General features: G+C 43.9%; 2 protein-coding genes and 2 pseudogenes across 9 annotated transcripts in view; all 4 read left to right on the forward strand.

Moving 5' to 3' along the window:
• The window catches only part of LOC144313998 (protocadherin gamma-C5), a 183,459-nt gene that overhangs the window by 50,211 nt on the left and 110,621 nt on the right, over nt 1-22,627 (forward strand). Inside the window, exon 1 of one of the 8 annotated variants that reach the window (XM_077897592.1) lies at nt 1,602-1,774. The exons of 6 other annotated variants lie outside the window; for them this stretch is intronic. In XM_077897592.1, coding sequence (XP_077753718.1) covers nt 1,745-1,774 — 30 coding nt within the window. In that variant the 5' untranslated portion in view covers nt 1,602-1,744. Of the gene's footprint in view, nt 1-1,601; nt 1,775-13,506; nt 16,134-22,627 lie in introns of those variants that run through there. One more of the 8 variants, XM_077897580.1, reaches the window with a different exon arrangement.
• LOC144314000 (protocadherin gamma-A6 pseudogene) lies at nt 1,794-6,826 on the forward strand (annotated as a pseudogene).
• Nucleotides 7,804-10,256, forward strand: LOC144314006 (ATP synthase F(0) complex subunit f, mitochondrial pseudogene; annotated as a pseudogene).
• On the forward strand, nt 19,448-22,116 carry LOC144313262 (protocadherin gamma-B4-like). Its single transcript, XM_077896416.1, has one exon. The coding sequence runs from the start codon at nt 19,705-19,707 to the stop codon at nt 22,114-22,116; it is 2,412 nt and encodes an 803-aa protein (XP_077752542.1). The 5' UTR covers nt 19,448-19,704.

Raw genomic sequence — 22,627 nt, forward strand, 5'->3', positions numbered from 1 at the left:
CGGTGGGGACCCACCCCAGAGCGGCACCACCCAGATCCAAATTCAAGTGACAGATGCTAATGATAACCCTCCAGTGTTCATCCAAGACATCTACAAGGTCAGCCTGCAGGAAGGTGTGCCCCGGGGCTTCTCTGTGCTTCGGGTAACAGCCACTGACCAGGATGAGGGTGTCAACGCAGAGATCACCTACTCCTTTCATAATGTGGATGAACTAGTGGAACAGTTTTTTAACTTAGATAAAACAACAGGAGAAATCACGACAAAGGATTATTTTGATTTTGAAACTGCTAATAGTTACACTCTCAGTGTAGAAGCAAAAGATCCTGGAGATCTAGCAGCCCACTGCAGTATCCAAGTTGAAATTCTCGATGAAAATGATTGTGCACCTGAAGTGATGATGACTTCAATATTTACTCCTCTACCAGAAGATTCGCCACCAGGAACTGTGGTCGCCTTGATAAAAACAAGGGATAGAGACTCTGGAGAAAATGGAGAAGTTTACTGCAGCATCTTGGGAAAGGCCGACTTTATACTGAATTCTTACTCAAAGAACTATTACAAGCTAGTGACAGATGGTCCCCTGGACCGGGAGGAGATTCCGGAATACAACATCAGTGTAATGGCCACCGACAGGGGAAAGCCGCCCCTCTCTTCTAGTATAAGCATCACTCTGCACATTGCGGATGTCAACGACAACGCGCCAGTTTTCCAGCAGGCCTCCTACGTGGTCCACGTGGCCGAAAACAACCCTCCTGGAGCCTCCATCGCCCAAGTCAGCGCCTCCGACCCCGACCTGGGGCCCAACGGCCGCGTCTCCTACTCCATCGTGGCCAGCGACCTGGAGCCACGGGCGCTGGCGTCCTACGTGTCGGTGAGCGCGCAGAGCGGCGTGGTGTTCGCGCAGCGCGCCTTCGACCACGAGCAGCTGCGCGCCTTCGAGCTGACCCTGCAGGCCCGCGACCAGGGCTCGCCCGCGCTCAGCGCCAACGTGAGCCTGCGCGTGTTGGTGGGCGACCGCAACGACAACGCGCCGCGGGTGCTGTACCCGGCGCTGGGGCCCGACGGCTCGGCGCTCTTCGACACGGTGCCGCGCGCCGCGCAGCCCGGCTACCTGGTCACCAAGGTGGTGGCGGTGGACGCCGACTCGGGACACAATGCCTGGCTGTCATACCACGTGCTGCAGGCCAGCGAGCCGGGACTCTTCAGCCTGGGGCTGCGCACGGGCGAGGTGCGCACGGCGCGTGCTTTGGGCGACAGGGACGCGGCCCGCCAGCGCCTGCTGGTCGCTGTGCGGGATGGGGGACAGCCGCCCCTCTCGGCCACAGCCACGCTGCTCCTGGTTTTCGCTGACAGCTTGCAGGAGGCGCTGCCAGACGTCAGCGAGCGCCAGGCGCCCGCTGATCCCCAGGCTGAGCTGCAGTTCTACCTGGTGGTGGCTTTGGCCTTGATCTCCGTGCTCTTCCTCCTCGCGGTGATTCTGGCGGTTGCCCTGCGCCTGCGACGCTCCTCCAGCTCCACCACCTGGGGCTGCTTTCAGACCAATGTTTGCTCCAAGACTGAATCTGGAGTTATCTCCAGTTACAGCGAAGGGACTTTGCCTTATTCTTACAATCTTTGTGCTGCCTCACATTCCTCAAAGACTGACTTTAAATTTCTCAATGTAAAGCCTGAAAATGTTCCACCACAAGATCTTCTCTGTAATGAAGCCTCTTGGTTTGAAAGTACCAGCATTGTAGATTCCCAGATGACTTCTAATTCAGTCAGTTTGCAGCAGGTGAGTTATTTCAAAGCCCTTTATTTCCATAAGCATAGCTAGATGTCAGTAATTGCTATAGAAGTAAAATGTATAGAGGCTATATGCCTTGATTTTATTGTGTTTTGTTGATTTTTCTGGGCATTACTTGGGAAATGCGTTTAGAATTTTTTTGTTCATTTATCTGTGTTGCAGTCTTTCATGGAAAATGGCCTTGTGATGCTGAAATTTTTGTTAAATTTTTTAAGATTTTATTTATTTATGAGAGGCAGACAGAGAGAGAGAGAGAGAGAGGCAGAGACACAGGCAGAGGCAGAGGGAGAAGTAGGCTCCACGCAGGGAGCCCGATGTGGGACTCCATCCCAGGTCTCCAGGATCACACCCTGGGCTGAAGGCGTTGCTAAACCACTGGGCCACTGGGGCTGCCCAATTTTTGTTAAATCTAAAACCATCAGGGTGCCTAGGTGGTTCAGTCAATTGAGCAACTGCCTTAGACTCAGGTTATGATCCCAGGATCCTGAGATTGACCCCTAATTGGTTTCCCTGCTCAACAGGGAGCCTGTTTCTCCCTCTTCCTCTGTAGCTCCCCATTTGTGTACTAGCGTAAGCTCTCTATCTCCCCCTCTCAAATAAATAAATGAAATCTTTTTTGGGATGCCTGGGTGGCTCAGCAGTTGAGCATCTGCCTTTGGCTCAGGGCCTGATCCCAGATTCCCGGGATCAAGCGCTGCATCAGGCTCCTTGCATGGAGCCTGCTTCTCCTCCCTTTGCCTGTGTCTCTGCCTCTCTTTCTGTGTCTCTCATGAATAAATAAATAAAATCTTAAAAAATTTTTTAAATCTAAAAGCATATATCCTGAAACATTTTGATAATTAGTATCACGCGGTCATTGAGAAACATTATCTATATATAATTAAACACAAATGAAGGCAATAAGTGGTTTAGTTTCAATCCAGTTAATCCTAAACTACATATAATATATAAATATAAATTTTTGCCATTGTAGCAAATATATTTTCACGTTTTATTTTAAAACTTTTTTATTCATCTAAGCAAGCTCTACACCCAACAGAGAGCTCAAATTCACGACCCCTGGAGCACCTGGGTGGCTCAGTGGTTGAGTGCCTACTTTCAGCTCAGGGTTGTAATCCCAGGGTTCTGGGATGAAGTCCCGCATTAGGCTCCCCAAGGAGTCCGCAGAGGGAGAACTCTGCCTATGTTTCTGCCTCTCTCTGTGTGTCATAAATAAATAAATAAATAAATAAATAAATAAATAAATAAATACATACAATCTTTTAAAAGAAATTCATGACTCTCAAGATCAAGAGTTGCAGTCTCCACCGACTGGGCAGCCCAAAACCCCCTTTTCATTTTTAAAAAATTATACAGAAATATTGCCTGAGTTAGGTTGTTTGTTAACCTATGCATTAATAAAATAGGTAGTGACATCTAAAAATGACAATACTTGTAACTAACTGGCAGTAGGTGGATAAGTCCAAATGTGTCTTTGGTGCCCTTACTGAAAATGGGACAAAAGAGACTTTTAACTACAGAGAACAAATTGAGGGTTGCTGGAAAGGAGGTGGACAAGGGGGATGGACTAAATGAGTGATGGGTATTAAAGAAGGCACTTGTGATGAGCACAGGGTGTTATATGTAAGTGATGAATCTCTAGATTTTATTCCTGAGACTAATATTACACTATAGGTTAACTAACTAGAATTTAAATAAGAACTTGGATCATAAAGAATGAAAATGGGACAAATATAAATGATGGAATGTGAAAATTCAAGACTTACATGAAAATGTAATCTTATTTCTGTTCTCCAAGGCCCTAGGAGCTATAACACAAAAATAAATGGTAAATTACAGGGAGCATATAAAATTATTCAAATATGCTCTTTTATTCTTTTGGGGGAGAGAAACACTATGAGTGACATGTAAGTAGATTTAGCAGAAATAAGGTTTTCTATATGATGGTTTCACAAAAATGGTGCAGTATTAAATTAGAACTCTTAAGTGTCACTGTTCACTAACCCAGGCAAGGAAAGCAATGATAACTCAAGTTATATCCCCCAGCACAGAGATCAGACATGGTTTCACCAGTTGCGCAGAAATTCTAGTCTAAAGCGCTTCTCGGGATCCCTGGGTGGCGCAGCGGTTTGGCGCCTGCCTTTGGCCCCAGGCGCGATCCTGGAGACCCGGGATCGAATCCCACGTCCGGCTCCCTGCATGGAGTCTGCTTCTCCCTCTGCCTGTGTCTCTGCCTCTCTGTCTCTCTCTGTGTGACTATCATGAATAAATAAATAAAATCTTTAAAAAAAATAAAGCACTTCTCATCTGACCTCCACTTGTTTATGGACCTTGGCTTCCAATTCTGAGAAGCACCAAAGTGATTGCAAGCCTGTTCCCCCTACTCAAATCCCAAGGAAGTCCATAAGGAGCCAGTAATGGCTGCTCTGCAAAAGTGCCAGCACCACAGCGTGATAGTGGTGCTCTTCATTCTAGGGACTCTGTGGGAAGCTGAGGCCAGGCAGATCTGTTATTCCATTCCTGAGGAGTTAGACAAAGATTCCTTCATGGGAAACATAGCTGACAATCTGGGGCTGGGGCCCTAGGAGCTGGTGGAGCGTGGAGTCTGAATCATCTCCAGAGGAAGATGTAACTTTTTGCTCTGAACCTGTAAAGCAGCAGCTTGGTCACTGCAGGCAGGATAGACCGTGAGGAGCTCTGTGCCCAGACTGCACCGTGCCTGGTGAGTTTTAGCGTCCTTATTGAGGATAAACTGAATCTTTATTCCATACAAGTGGAAATAGTGGCCATTAATGACAATACACCCTGATTCTTCAGGGAAGAATTGGAAGTGAAAATTCTGGAAAACGCAGTCCCATCCTCTCGTTTTCCACTATTGGAGGTCTATGACTTGGATGTAGGAATGAACTCTCTTCAGGGCTTCAAACTCAGTGAGAATAGTCACTTCTCAGTGGACGTGTGGAGCGAAGCCAGTAGGCCCAAGTATCCAGAGCTGGTGCTGGAGCATGCACTGGATCGGGAGGGACAGGCCATTTATCACTTGGTTCTTACTGCTGTGGATGATGGTGATCCTGTCCACTCAGGCACTGCAAGAATTCTGGTAATTGTCCTAGACGTTAATGACAATGCTCTGGTGTCTACTCAGTCTGTCTACCGTGTGAGCATTCCTGAAAATTTGCCAGTAGGTATGTACCAGTATTGTCGGTAAATGCTACTGATCAGGATGAAGGAGTTCACGCAGAAGTAACGTATTCCTTCCTGAAGGTAACAGAAAAGATCTCAAAGATTTTCTGCTTAAATGTTTCCACTGGAGAACTATCAACTTCTGCAAATCTAGACTATGAGGACTCAAGTTTTTATGAGATGGATGTTGAAGCCAGGGATCGGCCAGGTCTACTTGACAGAGCAAAAGCCTTAAAAACTATCTTGGATGTAAATGATAATGTACCAGAAGTGGTAGTTACATCCGGAAGCAGATCAGTTGCAGAAAGTACGCCTCCAGGAACAATAATCGCTCTTTTTCAAGTATATGATAGAGACTCTGGACTGAATGGCCTGGTAACATGTACTATCTCTAGAAGTCTGACATTTGAACTGGAAAAATCAGTAGAAAATTATTATCAATTAGTGACAAATACAGTACTAGATGGAGAACAGGTATCCCTGTACAACATCACTATAACCGCTACAGATAAAGGAATTCCACCTTTGTCTACAGAAATACTTACCTACCTAGATGTGGCAGATACCGACAACCCACCCGCCTTCCCCCAGTCCTCCTATTCTGTCTACATCCCTGAAAACAACCCTAGAGGTGCCTCCATCTTCTCTGTGACTGCACATGATCCAGACAGCCAGGAGAATGCCCATGTCACTACTCCCTGTCTGAAGACACTCTCCAGGAGGCATCTCTATCCTCCTATGTGTCCATCAACTCTGACACCGGTATCCTGTATGCTTTGCACTCCTTTGGCTATGAGCTTTTCTGTGACCTGCAGTTGAGAGTAACTGCACAAGATAGAGGGGACCCACCACTTAACAGCAATGTGACCTTGAGTATATTCGTGCTGGACCACAATGACAACACACCAGAAATCCTGTACCCTTCCCTCCCCAATGATGGTTTCACAAGTGTGGAGCTGGCTCCCCGATATGCAGAGTCCGGCTACCTGGTCACCAAAGTGGTGGCAGTGGACAGAGACTCAGGCCAGAACATCTGGCTGTCCTACCGCCTGCTCAAGGCCAGCGAGCCTGGGCTCTTCCAGGTGGGGCTGCACACGGGAGAGGTGTGCACAGCGCGGGCCCTGCTGGACAGAGATGCGCTCAAGCAGAGCCTGGTGGTGGCGGTGCAGGACCATGGCCAGCCCCCTCTCTCGGCCACCGTCACGCTCACCGTGGCTGTGGCGGACAGCATCCCCGACATCTCAGCGGACCTGGGCAGCATCAGGACCTCAGCTGACCCAGACGACTCCGACCTCAGGCTGTACCTGGTGGTGGCTGTGGCCTCAGTCTCCTGCGTCTTCCTTGCCTTTTTCATCGTGCTGCTGGCGCTCAAGCTGAGGCGCTGGCACGCATCACGTCTGCTCCAGGCTGCAGGAGGAGGGCTGCTGGGCGTGCCGGCCTCGGCCTCGCAGTTTGTGGGCGTGGACGGGGTGGGAGCGTTCCTGCAGACCTATTCTCAGGAGGTGTCCCTGACTGCCAGCTCGCAGGGGAGTCATGTGATCTTCCCGCAGCCCAACTATGTGGACAGGCTCCTCAGCCAGGACAGCTGTGAGAAAAACGAGCCTCTTTGATTCAGGAAGACTCGGGTTTTTTTTTTTTTTTTTTTTTTTTTTTTAGACTCGGGGTTTTGTAAAGAGGAAGATTCCCTTTTCCAGGTGAGGTTATTCCTTCTATTGGTTTTATTTGAGCAGGAAAGTTTAAAATTTTCTTTGATCTGCTTAGTTTTCTTACTCTTTGCATTGAGTCAGTTTTCAGAAGCTTCATTTTTATATCAGTAGAGCTCTATTAAATCTTAGTACTCTCTAATTTCACGAAAAACTTCTTAATAATGTATGCTGTAGGTTTTCTTTACTTTTCTCCTGCTAACAAGCCATTCATGCCTTGGGTTACGTCTCTTTTGTTAGGGTTTCCCCCACCCCCACCCTCACCCTGCATTGTGACATTTGTAAGATTCTTTTCCTAATGGGGGCACCTGTGTGGCCCAGTCTGGTTAAACTCTTGATTTCAGCTCAAGTCATGGTCTCAAGGTCCTGATCCTAGAGTGAGACTGAGCCAGGAACCCAGGGCTCTGCACTCATAATGGAGCCTGCTTAAGACTCTATTTCTGTACAAATCAAAACCACAATGAGATACCACCTCAAACCAGTGAGAATAGAGGAAATTAATAAGACAGGAAACAACAAATGTTGGAGAGGATGTGAAGAAAGGGGAGCCCTTTTGCACTGTTGGTAGGAATGTAAACTGGTACAGCCACTCTGGAAAACTGCATGGAGGTTCCTCAAAGAGTTAAAAATAGAACTGCCCTATGACCCAGCAATTGCACTGCTGGGGATTTGCCCCAAAGGTCCAGATGTAGTGAAACACCAGAACACCTGCACCCCAATGTTTATAGCAGCAATGTCCACAGTAGCCAAACTGTGGAAGGAGCTTCGGTGTCCATTGAAAGATGAATGGATAAAGAAGATGTGGTATATGTATACAATGAAATATTACTCAGCCATTAGAAATGACAAATACCCACCATTTGCTTCGACGTGGATGGAACTGGAGGGTATTATGCTGAGTGAAATTAGTCAGTCGGAGAAGGACAAACGTTATATGGTCTCATTCATTTGGGGAATATAAAAAATAGTGAAAGGGAGTAAAGGGGAACGGAGAGAAAATGAGTGAAAATATCAGTGAGGGTGACAGAACATGAGAGACTCCTAACTCTGGGAAACAAACAAGGGGTAGTAGAAGGGGGGGTGGGCAGGGGGATGGGATGACTAGGTGACAGGCACTGAGGGGGGCACTTGACAGGATGAGCACTGAGTGATATGCTATATGTTGGCAAATTGAACTCCAATGTAAAAAAAAGACTCTATTTCCCTTTTCCTCTGCCTCTTCTCCACCCTGCATGCTCTGTCTCCTCTCTCTGTAAAATAAATAAATAAAATCTTTTTTTTTAAAGATTCTCTTTCTGATGTAAAAAAAAAAACCCAACTGAATTGCAGCCTCTTTTAAGAAGATCAAGGTCTCAGTTTTTCCCCAATATTAACTAAAAGGAAGTGTTTTATAAAATAATGGAGATCTAAAAAAATAAAAAATAAAAAAAAATAATGGAGATCTGTGAGAGATATTTCCCTTTTTTCTACATAGCAATCAAAATTATTTTTATGAAAGAGAAAAGTAACTGATGTCTATACCAGAGAAGACCTGATCTTTGGTGTTAGAAGACCTGAATAATATTCCTGGAACTGTTATTCTCTTGGGCCACAATGTCTATAGTTTTCAAATTAACATGAAAATTAAAAAGACTTGGCGGACACCCAGGACTCCAAGATGGCGTCGCCCATACCAGTGAAGGAAAAGAAGCTCATGGAGGTGAAACTAGGAGAGCTGCCAGGCTCGATACTGATGCAGGATTTCACCTCTAAGGGCATCACTGGAGCATTTCAAAGAGGTTACTACGGGTATTACAACAAGTATATCAATGTGAAGAAAGGGGGCGTTGCTGGGATTTCTATGGTGCTGGCTGCTTATGTGCTTTTCAACTACTGTTGTTCTTACAAGGAGCTCAAACATCAACAGCTACGCAAGTACTACTGAAGAGGGCCCAGTGTGGAAGCACATTTGGCATTCCTGACCATGACTTTTGCCTGGCATCTTTGATCCTTCCGTTGCTTAATTCATAATTAATATCCAATAAAAGTTGACTGGTACTCGAAAAAAAATTAAAAAGACTTGTCTTATCTACCTCATGCAAATTCTGAGAAAATATAATAAAATAATTTTTATAAAGCATTATAGTGAACAAATATTTGTTGATATCACCAGTATTATAATTTTGATTGTCAACCACGTAAGCACCTGATGCTGTATGCCTACTACAGTGTCTTCTGCAATCTATGTGCTTGATGATATTTAAAAATGAGAGTGAATTTTTAAATATGCTCATTGTGTCCACTTACAAGGCCATATCCCTAAAAAATAGAGGGCTAAAGAGTGGGAGAATGAAGGATTAACAGTATTCAAATAAGAATTTAAACAATTTAGCAAATTTAACCCATATAAAATAAGGCTTCTGTCATGTAGAAACTCTTCAAATAATTAAGGAAAGGAAGGTTGTCATTAGAAGAATGATTAGTCTAATTCATCATGGCTCAAAGGTGTGAATGAAACTGTGGCTTGGTGTGTAGAAAAAAACGAAGTTTTGAGTTGTTGAAGTTGTTCTAATGGAAAATGGATTGCCTCAGAAGTAGGAGGTTCTACTATTAGCTCTTTTCAAAAGTAAGTTGATGGCCTGGAGTTCATAGAATACAGAGGATAATAGATTTTGATGAGTTGTTTAAGTACATGATAGCCAAGGTCTTTGCCAGTCCTAAGTTGGAGGATTCTATGATCTGGTAATGCAATGATTGGCCACTTATGCTTCTAAATTTGCTATGCCATTTAACATAAATAATTAGGGCGGCCCAGGTGGCTCAGCAGTTTAGTGCCGCCTTCAGCCTAGGGTGTGATCCTGGAGACCTGGGATCAAGTCCCTCGTCGGGCTCCCTTCATGGAGCCTGCTTCTCTCCCTCTGCCTGTGTGTGTGTGTGTGTGTGTGTGTGTGTGTGTGTGTCTCATGCATAAATAAATAAAATATTAAAAAACATAAATAATTGAAAAGCTGTCTTGAAAATTAATGAGAACCTGCTTTGTAACCTGAAATAATCAGTCCTCTTTAAGATAATACTGAGTTGATGCCTTTGAATTAGGTACTAAAGGTAATATGTTTCTCTAAATCAGTATTGTGATATTTACATCCCAGCAATTATTGTAAAATTCTTTATTACAAGATTCCAAATGTGTATGTCTAAGACATTCCATTCACATACATTTTTGAATCTGATTTATTTGGATGTTTGTGACATAATTCTTTGATTTTTTTTAAAAAAGATTTCATTAATTTATTTAAGAGATAATGAGTACAGAGGAGGGGCAGAGGGAGAGAGAGTGAAGCAGACTCCCAGCTGAGCAGGAAGCCCAATGTAGCTGAGTAGGAAGCCCAATGTGGGGCTCAATCAGAGGACCTGGAGATCATTGCAGTCACTTAAGCATCCGACTCTTGGTTTCAGCTCAGATGGTGATCTCAGGTCCCCACGTGATCTCCATGCTCAGCACAGAGTCTGCTTAAGACTCACTCCCCTTCTCCCTTTACTCCTACCCCTGTGCATGTGCTCTCTTGCTCTCTCTCTCTCTCAAATAAATAAATAAATCTTTTAAAGAATAATTTAATAGTAAATAATTTTAAAGAACTTGAATCTTGGGTATTGGTCATAGGAGTCAGATTGTCTCATCCAAGCATTAAGATTTGGTTCATATGATCTCAGAGTATAAATACTATTTTTTATATCACTAACTCTGGATGATTTAAACTATATCTTGAAACAACTAAACAAAAATAAATTACATCTTGAACCTCCATTTATAAGCACAGCTCACTAACTGGGTTTTATGGATAGTAGACTGGCTTATTTTCTTATCTGCTCACACACTAACTGGGGTAGTATAGAATGGTTTATTTTATTCTCTTATCCGAGTTACCTCTGACCATTTCATTTAAATGAATAAAATATTTTAGTGAGAGAAAACTATCAGATTCTACTCTCAATAATAATCATTCATGTAGACCAATCATGGAATTTGCTAAATTCTGACTAAGGCTCTTGGAATTATATATCATATAGATGATTGATAATAAGATAAGCAGTCAGAAATTTTGAGTATATACTGAATTTTGAAGCATAAGGAAAAAAGCATACTAAGTTATTGGGCTAGTTTTTAATCCCTGAACACCACCCATCTGATCAAACTTCTGTTGAGGTAGCAGTTGTCAAAGGGAAGGAGTAAAATTTCAGATAGAAAATACTGGGATGCCTGGGTGGCTCAGCGGTTGAGCTCCTCCCTTCGGCACAGGGCGTGATCCCAGAATCCGGGATCAAGTCCCACATTGGGCTCCCTGCACGGAGCCTGCTTCTCTCTCTGTCTGTGTCTCTGCCCACCCACCCCCGTATCTCTCATGAATAAATAAAATAAAATCTTTAAAAAAATAAAAAAGAAATAGAAATAGAAAATATCTGCATCTTTACCTGGGGATGAAAACCTAAACAAAACTCCAAACAAATGTTTCCTCAATAGAAAAAAATTCCATGAAGAAAGGAGAGGATGGATCCCTGGGTGGCTCAGTCATTTGGCGCCTGCCTTTGGCCCAGGGCGTGATCCTGGAGTCCCGGGATCGAGTCCCACATCAGGCTCCCTGCATCAGGCTCCCTGCTTCTCCCTCTGCCTGTGTCTCTGCTCTCTCTCTCTCTCTCTCTCCCTCTCTTATGAATAAATAAAATCTTTAAAAAAGAAAAGAAAAAAAAAGAAAGGAGAGGAGATGAATAACTCAATGTCTGGGAAGTCAATTAGACTTTTCACAGAATTTTTTTCCATAGAATTTTTTTTAATGCAAGTAGAAAACTGAAAGTCGATTCTTCCCAATAACTCAATCAATAATAACATACTTCTTTTAAAACTGTAAACATTTCAATTTTATATAGTAGGCTTGTGTTATATTTAATATATTTTAGTGGTCTTGTGAAGATCTTTAATATTTAAATTTATGTTGTAGAATATCTTAGAAAACTTTGATTACTAGAGATAATGCAGCCAGTTACTCCCTTAAATATGCTTTTTGTTCAGAGTATGTTCATAATTTTATTTATCTAGATTTTACTTATTTAGCTCCAAAGAAGTTATCCAGAAGTAATAAGTTAATTGAGACTTTTTTAAAATAGTAGAATAAGAAACAAATGTGAGATGACACCATGAATTTTGAAGTGTTAGGTAGAAAAAGATCACAGCATCAGGAACTGTAATATCCAGACACAAAATTTTGTTTGAAAATGTCTGCAAGTACCTATGATCTCTAATGACTTTGCTTACATCAACAGAAAGTTCAAAATTACTACTAAACAAATAGTATTTAGCTTCCACTTATGGAATTAATCTGTAATGCTCATATCGGCTCCTTTGAACAAAATGTTATTTTTATCTACTTAGTGAAAGCAAACATGGTTATGAATTATTTTGATAGATTGAAACAGCATTTCATTCAATGCATTGCCTATATTTTGGACCAGTGCCATCAGAGAGCAGAAATATATTACTTAGTTGGGAAGTCCCCAGCAACTAAGCGAATAAGCATTTTCAGTGTTACTTCTGATTTCTCCTTCTGGTGCTCCTATCTACTCCCCTATGGCTTAAAATAATTTACAAAGGAGGGTTATTTCCCTTTTTAACGTTTATTTATTTATATAAATAATCTCTACACCCAACATGGGGCCTGAATTTACAGCCCTGAAATCAAAAGTTATGTTCTTTTCTGACTCAGTCAGGCACCCCATAAGGCAAGTTTATTTCTTACTAGCTCTTCATTTCAGGACAGGCAACTCTTCTCCTGCAATTAGGTGTAAAGAACTTTATTTCTATCAGCTAAGGGTAAACTCAGATCCATCAACACTTCAGTTTTACTTAACATCATTGGAACAATTGGTACCTCTAAGAATCTTCTCAGGACAGTGTATACTCAAAGGCTATCTGGAGGCCCACCTTTTTTTAATTATTCTAGAATCTGGTAGGATGATTATTTGAATTGCATAATGAAAAACAAGTCTACACCCACTTTCTTATGAATCTACAGGCATCAGAATCTCTGCAAATTCCTGCCTTCTGTGCAAAATTAGTTGCTTCTATAGCTGATTGTTGGTCCTTGGGTTCTCACTTCCTCTCTAATGGCACTTTTTGAGAATAAAGTATCGGCCAAGGCAAATGATTATCTTTTTTCTTCTCAGAACACTGGGAGTGAGGATATTTGTATTCCAACCATGATTCTATTATATAGTCAAGGACAAGGCACTTCCTTCTGATTTAAAAAATCATTAAAATGAAGGTATAGGACTATATCATCGCTAATATTCCCTCCAATCAAAAACTGTATTAAATTACCTCTCTGTATTTTAAAGAAAATTTGAGTCTCTGATCCTTACATTGTGGTGTCTAGAACATAGTAGGTGTTCAATATTATTGAATTAATTTGTTACACTCTGGTGTAAACAGTTTCTATATAATATCTTTCTCTTGTATACATAGACACTTTTCAAAATAAGTCATACTTTTTTACTTGCAAACACTGTGTTCTATGAAGTCTGAGGCAGTACCCAACATCATTTCAAAGTTAAAATGCAAAACAGAAAAAATGTTTTAAATTATCTAGAATTAATAAGTACCTATCATGAACAGTGTTGCATTAATTCATTTTCTTGAAATGTATTTTTAAATTATATCAGAGATCTGTAGATCGAAATAATATAAATGAAATAATTTTGAAAGATAAAACAACTTCCTGAAAAATCAGTTATTTTGCTTCAATATGGTGCAGTAACTTAGTAAGGACTCTGAGCGCCGCTGTTCACCAACCAGGGGGAAAATGGTGCAAAAGATCTGCCAGAACCACTGAGCTTTTGCCATAGGGAGAAACACCTGACTAAGACAACTCTCTTCCAAGCTGCATCAAACTCAGGTCTCTTATACTAGATTCTAGGCTTCTTTTACGAATACAAAAGATTCCACGCTGACACACTGGCATCCAGAAGCATAACAGGAGATTGCCCAGCGTCTGAACAAGATCAGCACAACAATGGCGGCTCCGCAGAAGGGTGGGGACTACAGAGGATTCATCCTGCTCTCGATTCTCCTGGGGACCCGGAGGGGAGCTTGGGCAGGACTTATTCTTTACTCCGTGCCAGAGGAGACAGACAAAGGGTCTTTTGTGGGTAATATCGCTAAGGACCTGGGGCTGGAGCCCCGGGAGCTGGCGGAGCGCGGAGCCCGCATCGTCTCCACAGGTAGGACGCAGCTCTTTGCTCTGAACCTGCGAAGCGGCAGCTTGGTCACGGCGGACAGGATAGACCGGGAGGAGCTCTGCGCTCAGAGCGCGCGGTGCCTGGTGAACTTTAACATTCTGATGGATAAAATGAATCTTTACCCTATAGAAGTGGAAATAATAGATATTAATGACAACGCTCCTAGATTCTTGATGAAAGAAATGACTGTAAAAATAACAGAGAACACTGCTCCTGGGGTGCGATATCCGTTAAATGAGGCTCGGGATCCAGATGTAGGCACGAACTCCATCCAGAGCTACCAGCTCAACTCCAATCAGCATTTCTCCCTGGTTGTGCAGACTGGAGACGATGGAGCTAAATATCCAGAATTAGTGCTGGAAAGGGTGCTGGATCGAGAGGAGGAGGCGGTTCACCACCTACTCCTCACAGCCTCTGATGGTGGCAACCCACCCCGATCAGAAACCGCCCGCATCCAAGTAACAGTGGTAGATGTGAATGATCATGCGCCAGTCTTCTCTTTGCCTCAGTACCAAGTTAGTGTCCCTGAGAACATGCCAGTGGGCACAATATTGCTAACAGTACATGCTGTTGACCTGGATGAGGGACTCAATGGAGAAGTGACATATTCTTTCCGGAAAATAACTCAGAAGATTCTACAGATATTCCAACTGAACCCTCATACAGGAGAATTATCAACTTTAGAAGGCCTAGATTATGAAGTGTCTAACTACTATGAAATGGAAGTTCAGGCTCAGGATGGTCCTGGTAGTATGACAAGGGCTAAAGTAATGATCACAATTTTAGATGTGAATGACAATACCCCAGAAGTGACTGTAACATCTGTAAGCAACTTGATCCCTGAAGACACTCCTCTTGGAACAGTAGTTGCTCTTTTCTACCTTCAAGATCGAGATTCCGGCGAGAATGGTGAGGTGACCTGCACTATATCAGAAAATCTGCCTTTTAAATTAGAAAGATCAATAGACAACTATTATAGGTTAGTGACAGCGAAAAACCTAGATCGGGAAAAACTTTCTGTGTATAACATCACACTGAAAGCCACAGATGGTGGAACTCCACCCAGGTCCTCAGAAACTCACATCTCCATGAATGTGGCAGATACCAACGACAACCCACCTGCCTTCCCCCAGTCCTCCTATTCTGTCTACATCCCTGAAAACAACCCTAGAGGTGCCTCCATCTTCTCTGTGACTGCACATGATCCAGACAGCCAGGAGAATGCCCATGTCACTTACTCTCTGTCTGAAGACACGCTGCAGGGGGCATCTCTATCCTCCTATGTGTCCATCAACTCTGACACCGGTATCCTGTATGCTTTGCACTCCTTTGACTATGAGCTGTTCCGTGACCTGCAGTTGAGAGTAACTGCACAAGACAGAGGGGACCCACCACTTAGCAGCAATGTGACCTTGAGTATATTCGTGCTGGACCAAAATGACAATGCACCTGAAATATTGTACCCCACCCTCCCCATCGACGGTTCCACAGGCGTCGAGCTGGCTCCCCGATTTGCAGAGTCTGGCTACCTGGTCACCAAAGTGGTGGCAGTAGACAGAGACTCAGGCCAGAACGCCTGGCTGTCCTACCGCCTGCTCAAGGCCAGCGAGCCTGGGCTCTTCGAGGTGGGGCTGCACACGGGAGAGGTGCGCACAGCACGGGCCCTGCTGGACAGAGATGCGCTCAAGCAGAGCCTGGTGGTGGCGGTGCAGGACCATGGCCAGCCTCCTCTCTCGGCCACCGTCACACTCACCGTGGCTGTGGCGGACAGCATCCCCGACATCCTGGCGGACCTGGGCAGTCTGGAGCCCCCGGCTGACCCTAATGCCTCAGGCCTCACGCTGTACCTGGTGGTGGCCGTGGCCGCAGTCTCCTGTGTCTTCCTCGCCTTTGTCATGGTGCTGCTGGCGCTCAGGCTGAGACGCTGGCACGCATCGCGTCTGCTCCAGGCTGCAGGAGGAGGGCTGCTGGGCGCGCCGGCCTCGGCCTCGCAGTTTGTGGGCGTGGACGGGGTGCGGGCGTTCCTGCAGACCTATTCTCAGGAGGTGTCCCTGACCGCGGGCTCGCAGGGGAGTCATGTGATCTTCCCGCAGCCCAACTATGCAGATATGCTTATCAGTTTGGAGACTTGTGAGAAAAAAGATCCCTTATCCATCGATTTTCATGAATGTAAGGATGAAGCTGAAAACATTCAGGTGAGTTCACTGATTTATCTTTATGTCCTCAAGGAATATTATTTTGTGTAATTTTCTTTGTTGTTTTGTAAAAGAATTGTTTTGAAGATGTGATGAAAAACCTTTAGGAATGCCTGAATGGCTCAGCAGTTGAGCATCTGCCTTTGGCCCAGGGCGTCATCCTGGAGTTCTAGGGTGGAGTCCTACATCAGGCTCTCCGCATGGCGCCCACTTCATCCTCTACCTATGTTTCTGCCTCTGTGTGTGTCTTATGAATAAATAAAAAATAAAATCTTTTAAAAAAGACCTTTAAAGAGGTAAAGCAAGCTCAACGATGTATTTCGGTGGCTGATACTTTAACATAGAACACTTACTGGCATAGGTTTTGGTGTCCTTTCGGTAGTGAAAGCCTGTGGACAAGATTGTGAATAAGTGGACTATCACATTTTTATACCTTCCACCTATTTTCCACTCAGTGTTCTTAACTCATGTGTTTTATAAATGAGAATCAATTGTTACATCTTTCTCATTGCCCTAGGATACCCACCTCCCCTCTGGTATCCATCAGTTCTCAATAGTTAAGAGTCTGGTTCTTGGAGGTGGCTCCATTGGTTAAGCATCCAGTTGTTGATCTCTGCTCAGCTTTGATCTCAGGATCATGAGTTCAAGTCCTGCCCTGTGTTGGGCCCTATATGGGCATGGAGCCTACTTAGAGAAAAAAAAAGAGTCTGTTTCTTGGCTTGTCTCTCTCTTTTTTCCTTGCTCATTTGTTTCATTTCTTAAATTCCAAATATGAATGAAATCATATGGTAGTTGTTTTTCTCTGATTGACTTATCTTACTTAGCATTATAATCTGTAGCTCCCTCCATCTTGTTGCAAATGGCAAGATTTCATTCTTTTATGGCTGAATAATATTCCATTGAGATATATATATATATATCATATTTTATTTATCCATTCATCAATCAATAGACACTTAGGCTGTTTCCATAATATGGCTAGTTTAAATAATGCTGCTATAAACATAGGAGTGTATGTATCCCTTTGAATTAGTGTTTTTATATCTTGGTATATACCCATTAGCACCATTACCGGATCATAGGGTGGTTCTATTTTTAACTTTTTGATAAACTTTCATACTGTTTTCCACAGTAGCTGCATCAGTTTGCATTCCCACCAACAGTGTAAGAGGGCTGCTTTTTGTCCACATCCTTACCAATACTTGTCATTTCTTGTGTTTTTTATTTTAGCCATTCTGACAGGTAGGAGGTGATATGTCACTTCCTGACATACTTAAAGCATAATCACCTATTGAAGTTAGCTTATGCTAGATTATAATAATGCCTACAGATTGAAATGTGTGGGGTGCCTAAGTGGCTTAGGCCCTTGGCTCAGGTCATGATCTCAAGGTCCTGGGATGGAGCCCTGAGTGGACTCCATGCTCAGTGGGGAATCTGTTTCTCTCTCTCCCTCTGCCCCTCCCTCTGCTTGTGCTCTCTTTCTCTCTACCTCAAATAAATAAAGTCTTAAAAAAAGATTAAATGTATGCATCAAGCTTTATTAAGATCTCTATCAATGACATGGATCTAATGCAATAATAAAGGTTATTGTCTGAGCAATAAGATATGACATCAAATAAAATGTAATTTCAAGTGAAACTTGTGACATAAACAGTTACATGTATCAAAACAGAATTCCATTGGGATATTTTAGTGGTACAGACATGTGAAGTGTTTGTGAACTCTCCTAGTGGGAGTTTGGGAATGCTTGCTTTATGAAACAACCATATACTCAAGTATTAGGCCAGAAGTTGATTCAATTTATTGGATCTGCTGAAATATTCTGTTACAAATAATCCAGTCTGGGGTTAACTACTTCTATATTCATTATATAACATTTCAGTAAAGCTCAGTATATCAGTTGATTAGCAACTAGAAGAGGATGATGATGACAAGTAATCTTGTTTGCTTGGATCTACTTGTTTACTTGGATCTACTTGTTTACTAGGAACTATGCAAAATATTGTTCCCTTGTAACTTTGAAGATTGATGTTACATTTTGTAACCAGGATATTAATTGTGCAATAAGAGGGAGGGGGTAGGCTATTTCCTGGCTGTGTTTAAAGTCTCAAGTATTAAATAAAAGGACAGGACTTTTTTTCTAACATAGCATTGAGTTTGGTGGTATTTTGCATAAAAGGGGATTGCAATAGTGCAGAAGTATGTTTCAGATATTATACAGTATTCAGATGTATAATCACTTGGAGAGAAGACAATATTACTGACATTTTGTGAGGCAGAAATATGATTATCAGGGATTCCTGGGTGGCTGAGCGGTTGAGCATCAGCATTTGGCTCAGGGCTTGAGCCCTGGTCCGAGTACAAGGCCGCATCAGACTCTCTGCAAGGAGCTTGCTTCTCCCTCTCTCTGTGTCTCTGCCTCTCTCTCTGTGTCTCTCATGAATAAATAAATAAAATCTTTTTTAAAAAGAAATATGATTAACAGATATTTTGAAGAGGAAAATCCAACCAGATTCATTAAATACATACAAATATTTTTAAACAAAGGAAAGAAACCACCACTAAACGCAATAGTATGTTACTGCAAATGAATATTCTAAGGACTATATCATCACGAGATATTGTATTTAAGCACACAGCTGGAAACCGGTATCTCACTGCAGTAGACCAGGGTTAGTGACTTTCTGTTGCAAGACAAAATATATATCTCTGCTGACTTTAAAGATTGATGTTATATTTTATAACCAGAAAAGTAATGTGCAATGTAAAGGAGAGGGAATAGGCTAACATTCTTCCCAGCTGTCATTTCCTTAACTGGTAGAAGTGTATGTCAGATAATATTACTATAAAGAAATTGTGGAAGCTATTTTGAAAGAAAGAAGAGTTTAGAGGTAAGTATAAATTGTGCCCTTTTTAAGACAATTTAGCATTACTGATGGTTTCTGAAAAATTGAAATGACCATAGAAGTACCCAAAAAGTAAGGAAATCAAGAGAAAGTAGAAACAAGGAAAGAAGGATAAAACTTTATTCATATACTGCTAGTTAATAAGTATTCAAAATTACTGTACTCTGAGATCCTTTAGGCAAAGTCTGTTACAGTCATCTATTACAGTGCGAATTGAAGAAAGAGGAACAATTATGTCAACATATTGATTAACCTAAAAACCTGGAAATTTGGTATATTTATGTAGCTAATACTATGAATTAATCGTCATTAAATATATACACATATAAAAAGGATTTGTTCAATTAGACACAGGATTATAATTATAGTGGCTGGTTAAACTGAAGCATCCAAGGCTGCAGTTTCCTAGTGCGGACTGTGGGCGCCGCTGTTGGCCAAAGTGGAGAGCTTGGGCACTGGCGATCTCCTCGCGCAGCCGCAGCGCACTTTCCCTATCAGACTCTCTAGCCCGAGCCTTTAACACCACTTCCTCCTTTGGAAAAGAAGAAACCCCGACCCTCACACAGGACTTACAGCCTTTTTGGAGCTCCGGACATCTGCGGCACAGAGATCATTTGTAATCCGGCGTCTCCGGGCCGGTGAGCAACCTGAGCGGAGCAACAGGGATGGGGAGCGGCGCTGGAGAGAGGGGCTGGGCTGAGAGGTGGCCAGTGCTCTTTCCCTTCCTGCTGTCTTTGTTCTGCTGGGCGCTCTCGGAGCAGATCCGCTACCGGATTCCCGAGGAAATGCCCGAGGGTTCGGTGGTGGGGAACCTCGCCAAGGATTTGGGACTCAGCGTGCACGAGTTACCGACTCGACAACTGCGCATCAGTTTGGAGAAGCCTTACTTCACCGTGAGCGCCAAGAGCGGGGAGTTACTTGTGAGCAGCAGGCTAGACCGGGAGCAGATGTGCGGGAAGAAGTCAGCCTGTACTCTGGAATTTGAGGCTGTTGCTGAAAATCCGTTGAACTTTTATCACGTGAGTGTGGACGTCGAAGATATTAATGACCACACGCCAAAATTCACCCAAACTTCTTTTGATCTGCAAATAAGTGAGTCTACAAAGCCCGGGGCACGATTTATTTTAGGATCTGCTCATGATGGGGATATTGGTACAAACTCACTACAGAGTTACCAGCTCAACCCCAATGATCATTTCTCACTCGTGAATAAAGATAAATTAGATGGCAGTAAATACCCTGAACTCGTACTACAGACGCCGTTAGACCGGGAAGAGCAGAAATCCTACAGGTTGACCTTGACTGCGTTGGACTGCGGGGATCCACCCCTAAGTAGTACTGCCCAGATACAGGTCCTAGTGACTGATGCCAACGATAACCCTCCCGTGTTCAGTCAAGAGCTATACAAGGTAGGCCTTCCGGAAAATGTGCTTCCGGGCACCACTGTGCTTCAAGTGATGGCCACCGATCAGGATGAGGGTGTCAATGCCCAGATCACCTTCTCTTTCACTGAAGCAGGCCAGATCACCCAGTTTGACCTGAATGCTAATACTGGAGAAATTACTATTCTAAATACATTAGATTTTGAGGAAGTCAAGGAATATTCCATTGTTTTGGAAGCAAGGGATGGTGGAGGAATGATTGCCCAATGTACCGTGGAGATAGAGGTCCAAGACATAAATGACAATTTCCCAGAAGTGGTATTCCAATCTCTGCCAGATCTTATTATGGAGGACACCAAGCTGGGAACACACGTTGCTTTGCTTAAAATCCGTGACAAGGATTCTGGACACAACGGAGAAGTTACCTGTAAATTAGAAGGTGATGTTCCATTTAAAATACTTTCTTCTTCTATGAACACCTATAAATTAGTGACAGATGCAGTTCTAGACCGCGAGCAGACCGCTGAGTACAATGTCACCATCACAGCCACCGACAGGGGAAAGCCGCCTCTTTCCTCCAGCTCAAGCTTCACCCTACACATCGGCGATGTCAACGACAACGCGCCAGTTTTCCAGCAGGCCTCCTACGTGGTCCACGTGGCCGAAAACAACCCTCCTGGAGCCTCCATCGCCCAAGTCAGCGCCTCCGACCCCGACCTGGGGCCCAACGGCCGCGTCTCCTACTCCATCGTGGCCAGCGACCTGGAGCCACGGGCGCTGGCGTCCTACGTGTCGGTGAGCGCGCAGAGCGGCGTGGTGTTCGCGCAGCGCGCCTTCGACCACGAGCAGCTGCGCGCCTTCGAGCTGACCCTGCAGGCCCGCGACCAGGGCTCGCCCGCGCTCAGCGCCAACGTGAGCCTGCGCGTGTTGGTGGGCGACCGCAACGACAACGCGCCGCGGGTGCTGTACCCGGCGCTGGGGCCCGACGGCTCGGCGCTCTTCGACACGGTGCCGCGCGCCGCGCAGCCCGGCTACCTGGTCACCAAGGTGGTGGCGGTGGACGCCGACTCGGGACACAATGCCTGGCTGTCATACCACGTGCTGCAGGCCAGCGAGCCGGGACTCTTCAGCCTGGGGCTGCGCACGGGCGAGGTGCGCACGGCGCGTGCTTTGGGCGACAGGGACGCGGCCCGCCAGCGCCTGCTGGTCGCTGTGCGGGATGGGGGACAGCCGCCCCTCTCGGCCACAGCCACGCTGCTCCTGGTTTTCGCTGACAGCTTGCAGGAGGCGCTGCCAGACGTCAGCGAGCGCCAGGCGCCCGCTGATCCCCAGGCTGAGCTGCAGTTCTACCTGGTGGTGGCTTTGGCCTTGATCTCCGTGCTCTTCCTCCTCGCGGTGATTCTGGCGGTTGCCCTGCGCCTGCGACGCTCCTCCAGCTCCACCACCTGGGGCTGCTTTCAGACCAATGTTTGCTCCAAGACTGAATCTGGAGTTATTTCCAGTTACAGCGAAGGGACTTTGCCTTATTCCTACAATTTGTGTGTTGCCCATACTGGAAAGACAGAGTTTAATTTTCTGAAATGTAATGAGCAGTTGAGTTCAGAACAAGACATACATTCTGATGATTCATCTGGGGCCTTATTTCCACTTTGCAAATCCAGTGAGTCAACCTCCCATACGGTGAGTTTCTTTTAAGCATAACCTGCTTCTTATGATCTATCCAATTGTTTTATATTCATAGGAAAATACACAATTTGTAAATCTAAAAGTTTCTCTAAAAAGTCAGAAGTCTGTCATACTATTCTTCAAGGGAAGTTGAAGCAGGAGCAGTTACGTCTCTTTTAGGAATGTCTTACCTGGCTCAGATCTACAAAGCAGTGAGAGGGTGGTTTTATCTATGAAGGGAAACAGTGTTAGAGACTATCCTCCAAAAGCTAATGAGATTTCTTCCTATTTTTTTCTTCCTATTATTATGTGTGTGTATATATATATATATATATATATATATATATATATGGCTGGACATTCTTTAAGTGTAAAAGTGGGCAGTCATTTAAGTAACCCTTTAAAACAAACAAGCTAAAATTAGACATTTTTCTTAACTGATTTAACTGTTGTTTTGCTTCCTATATTTTTTTCCTTTTGTTTCAAAGCCTCCTAAATATCTTAACCTGGGTTTATGTAGATGGATACATTGCAATGGTGT

The sequence above is a fragment of the Canis aureus genome, chromosome 5 (genome assembly GCF_053574225.1).
Source record: "Canis aureus isolate CA01 chromosome 5, VMU_Caureus_v.1.0, whole genome shotgun sequence".
Lineage (NCBI taxonomy): Eukaryota > Metazoa > Chordata > Mammalia > Carnivora > Canidae > Canis > Canis aureus.